Genomic DNA, 5152 nt, shown 5'->3' with positions numbered 1-5152 from the left:
GATGTCATTTTGATCTACCAACATGATTATTTTTCATATCTACCTAAAGAAAGAAGGCAAGGAGAATATAGACAAGATGAAGGAGATTAAAAAATGCACAGCAAAAGACAATAAAATATAAGGAAGTTATGAATGAAGAAGAAATTAGAAAAAAAATATTACTGAAAAAAAATGAAAAATTTTAGAGAATTATATAAATTAAAAACATAATGTATACACATACATAAGTAGTTAGAACAGATATATTACTCTATACAACATACAAAAATCTTCACAGCAAGCAAAGAATATACATACAGTTTCTCTAGTGTTCTGCCTTTAAGAACCAGTGAAATCATGTTGTGATACAGATGCATATCATCCGAATGTTCAATTGCTGAGAGAATCAATCGCCAGTAGTCCTTGTAATGCAGGATATGTTCAGCGCTCAGACAGACATCATATCTGCTCCAAGGTGGATCAATGATGCCCAAGAAAAGTAGACACTAGAAGGGAGAAAAATCAGGTTTCATTAACAAACTCATTGAATGGAGCTGCACACTACATTTAAAGATTTTAATTTTTTCTACTATCTTTCAATCATTACATGTTATTCTAAAAGTATCTTATTATTATTTTTTTTTTCAAACAACTTTCTTAGAGCTAATAAAAAATGAAATTCTAGTGACTTAACTATCAATATAAAGGTCTCATAATTCATACCTAAAATCTGCAAATTTAAAGCCTCTTACCTGTCCTACTAGCAAAGCAAGAGTAACAGGTGGTATAGTGCTCATCCCTATGTTGTGCAATTTGTAGGCCAGAAACATTAGCCCTAAGCCCATTCCCCTCCTCCGATCCCGAGCCATGGTGTACCAGTAGAGCAAAGCTTTTTCAGATTATTCTCAGACTCCCTGAAAATAAGTAATAATAAGGTAATAAAAAGTATCAATTGAATATTCATCCAACAACAGGCACATATTTAGAAACCACTCAAAAGAAATGAAAAAGGAATTATTCTTTTTACTGTTTACAATTTTGACAATTGATTATAGCATGTTGGTCCTTAGTGACAATATTGGTCCAAATTATTTTCCAGATATAAATTAAGAAAAGGTATGTATCAAGTACAATAACAATTTGGTATTGTTAATGCTTTTGATGTCTAGTCAGCCTTTATAATAGCCTATTTTTAGTTCACAGAAACTATCTGTGGTCATAACTTTGATCTCAGCTACTATGGAGGGCACAATATTAACAATAATAATGACCACAAATTAAATTATTTGGTGATTAGCCTTACCTGAGTGGGGACTCTCCCAGGTGTGACTTGTAGACCTGACCCACACAAAGACTTTGCGTCCAGTGTCAAGGCTCCTTGTCTCCCCTTTGCAATACTATTTTCTCTTTTCCTGCTTATATGTTTTTTGCTTTTATGCCTTTTTCCAAGGTCTATATTTGTCCTCTGATATGCTATATCAAGGTGGTAAAAGACTGCTTTCCTTTCACATGTGCCGTATCATCTCTCCAGGTTGTCTACAAATCAGTGCAATAACAATAAGTAACATTTTGTTATTTGTGTGTGTGTGTGTGTGTGTGTGTGTGTGTGTGTGTGTGTGTGTGTGTGTGTGTGTGTGTGTGTGTGTGTGTGTGTGTGTGTGTGTGTGTGTGTGTGTGTGTGTGTGTGTGTGTGTGGTTTTTTTAATATTCAGTTTTCTATAATGAACCCTCTTCCAGCCGTGGCTCACAGAGCATATATTCTACATTCATTTACAGAAGGAAATGATGCAAGAGCCCCTTCCTAAATACCCAGCAAGTCTAATGACTTTCCAAGAGCTATGCACACTTGTGGAGAGTCATTCCCATCACCTAGGCCCTCAGCTAAATTTTCTCTGACAGCACATTCACATGATGTGATGGTCGTCTCCCTGATCCAAAGGGTTAACATAGAAACATGTTGCAACAACTGTCAGGAGCTCCTTGCAGTTGGCTATCTCAAAAATATTAAATAAAAACTGCTACGTGGATAAAAATGACAGGGTACATAGTTTCAGTAAAACTTTGCCTGTAATGGATAGAAATGACAGAAATAAGATACTTTTCATATAAGGTATTTCCTTCATAAGTTGATAATATGAGAGTTGTGTAATGCATAATACTTCGGCATGCATTTACAAGAACATTTAATGACACTATCATAAAGAAAAGGATAAAACTACACTTCCTGATACTTGAAATAACAACGCCAGAGACAAACGAAAAACGACACAACAAATGCCGCGCATAGAGTACGTCCATAGCAACTGCGTGGAGGTCTGGGAGCAGAGTCCCCCTCGGTTAAGAAGGTTTTTGATTCATATGGCGATTTTTGTGGCTTCCCAAGGAAACGCTGGAATTCATGTTACCAAACAAACAAACAAAAAAAAAATAGAGGGAATTGGACACTGCCATCTTATAGAGTATAAGGAACAGTCATAAACGATACAGGTACATCTATAGCGGCCTCGTATTTACCGCGAAATGATAAATATACCCTCTGCACGCCACCGCTCAGGGACAGACCACAACACCCCCACACAGCCAGGGTTCTTAATGTCGCGTTTTTCTACGAGCCGGGGCAGAGGGCTCGTAAATAATGTATCGCTACGAATAAACAGAAGGCGGGAAAGCTTAGATGCGGATACTTAGGGTGCGCACGACCCTAGAGCAGGAGGAATAAGGTCAATCCGTGAAACAATGCCAATCCGTTATTCATTAGCAATATATCGCCACGAATAACCAACCGAAACAAGGAAGGATAAACCGATAGCTGTGTGAAACTTTTAAAAAAAATTTATATATATATTACAGCTTCGACAGCATCAATATCAAATTAGAGAAGAGCTTTACGTCATCACACTGTTCTAGATATTCCTAAAATAGAGAGAGATATTCACGTAAAAATAAAAATTATAATAATAATCGAAACGTTAATAAAATAAGCAAAATAACTCTATATGATAATGCCAAGGGTACATTTCCATAAAAGGTGGCTGGATGGAACTGGGCCTTTTTAATATATGCTAATTAGGAACAAACGAAGCACTTTCAAGGATTTTCCGAATTAATATAAGATACATACATAGAGAGAATTTTCTTAAGATATATTCACTCTGTCGTTTTGTATGTATTAATCTCCTTCTTACAATAAATGGCTGGTTGAAACTTAGCCCGTTACCCCCAATGATTATTAATGAACGCTTTTATGACTGATGGTCGACGTGTAATTACTTAAAAAGTGATTAAAAAACAGAAAAAAAACATCACACTCTGTCACTACCTGTGGATTCACTCAACACGTTCTGACATGTGATCGCGTTTTAATATTGTCAATGTGTTTTTATTTCCGATTTGAAGAATTAATTTCTTGATAATTATCACCCGTTCTACCGTTTAGCAAATTACCTCTCATCGCACACGTTTTCTTACAGAAATAGTTATAATATGCGTTTTAATGTCGAGATCCTTGGCAACGATGACTGTCACAAGGAAGAGCGCGAAATTCAAAATCTTTAGTCTTTTTTTTTCTCGTTTTCCTTTTTTTCGGTAATTACAGATGTCTGAATAATGTTTTGGGGATAGATATATCCATTAAATGAAGTTATATATCAGTCTCTGTATTACTATGGGAGTTAGGAAGGCTATATATGGAATATAAGTGTAATGAAAGTGTATCCATATTCCATCCTTCAGAAGCAAAATATAGCATATAGTTATGCTATATTTGATGCATTAGTCGATAAAATGGAACCCTTAGTTTCTAATAATGCGATGAAAATCTAAGGTACCAAAACCACAAAATGGAGTTTGGTGGTAGCGAGGCTGTAGTAGTAAAAGCTGTGTTCATGTTAGGAATCCAGTACTTGTGGACGATCTTGGTAGTTACTTTAACTCGAGATAAAACTTAAAATACCAAATCGCCTCCTGAAACTGTCACCTCAGCATCCATACAACCGAACAACCAGCCCTTTTGGAGGCAGTTAGGTTGGAGCATTACTGAGCGAAGGTGAATTAGTGTTGACTCCTGAAACTCATTAGAAGAAAACTGCGTATTTAAACGTAAGAACTAGAGATTTAAGATTATCTCTAGTATTAGCGCGGAGTTAACTATAGGCTCCATTACGGCTAAGGAACTGTAGTCCATTTGTAAGTATGCTTACGAAATAAATGTGTAAGTTCCTTTTGCAACTTTTGCGTGAGTCTACACAGTAGACTCACGCGCACACGCTAGCAAACAAGCGAACACACACGCACGCACACACACACACACACACACACACACACACACACACACACACACACACACACACACACACACACACACACACACACACACACACACACACACACACACACACACACACACACACACACACACACACACACACACACACACACACACACACACTGTTTCTCGCTCATTCATTTGCACGCACGTCATCCCAATATACTGCTACTGATAGGGATTAAGAAAATTCTTTTGTTTCACTCACTTTCTCATTTAGTAGGAAAGGATAAATCCCAGAAATGTTGCCTTCATTTCATTTGTAATATATGTATCCTATCACTTTGTACAAAGGCAAACCTGTGGTTGAGGTTAATAACATTAGTTTTAACTGGGTAATAACACGGATAACTATTTAATTATATAGAATATAATCTTACAGTGATATTATGTACTGTAATGCATACACAAATCACATGGCAGACAACATTTCTTTCTAAACATAAAAATCAAAACAAGATGTATAAAAGAATGGAAACACTATTCTATAAAGAAATCAAAGTATTTTCAAGGTATTTCTTTATTCAAAACAATTACTGCCAACAAATATCTGTGAGCATAATAAACTCCTTTTTGATTCATGAAATTATATTATACTACACAAGGAATGCATTTTTATTCACTATTTGTATAGAACTATATTCTGAATTGCCCAGAATGCTTTTGGGTATGCATACAACACTTTTTTCTCTCTGTTATTTAGTCATCATACACAACATAATTAAATTAGATTTCAAGGATTTAACAACAGTATTTCAATAAAACATATCGAATTCTATGGCACATTCATGACTAACAATTTTTCTACAAGCATATGCAAAACCATATACACTAATACACATGTATTTT

At 35.6% G+C, this 5152-nt stretch overlaps 2 protein-coding genes across 2 annotated transcripts in view; both read right to left on the bottom strand.

Annotated features, from left to right (window-relative positions):
* The window catches only part of LOC119580818 (rhomboid-related protein 4-like), a gene marked incomplete in the record, with an annotated part of 19253 nt that extends 16507 nt beyond the window's left edge, over nt 1-2746 (bottom strand). Inside the window, 4 exon segments of the mRNA XM_037928945.1 lie at nt 298-485; nt 732-893; nt 1283-1515; nt 2494-2746. Of these exon segments, the coding sequence (XP_037784873.1) occupies nt 298-485; nt 732-848 (305 nt within the window).
* A 2081-nt stretch (nt 2747-4827) lies between these two features.
* Nucleotides 4828-5152, bottom strand: part of LOC119580816 — a 10192-nt gene continuing 9867 nt past the window's right edge. Inside the window, exon 5 of the mRNA XM_037928943.1 lies at nt 4828-5152. This exon is cut by the window's right edge and continues 1263 nt beyond it. The gene's annotated coding sequence lies outside the window, so the exon portion shown is untranslated.

The sequence above is a fragment of the Penaeus monodon genome, chromosome 14, assembly GCF_015228065.2.
Source record: "Penaeus monodon isolate SGIC_2016 chromosome 14, NSTDA_Pmon_1, whole genome shotgun sequence".
Lineage (NCBI taxonomy): Eukaryota > Metazoa > Arthropoda > Malacostraca > Decapoda > Penaeidae > Penaeus > Penaeus monodon.
The sequence above is the reverse complement of the archived record's forward strand: the minus strand, read 5'-3'. Positions and strand labels throughout refer to the sequence as shown.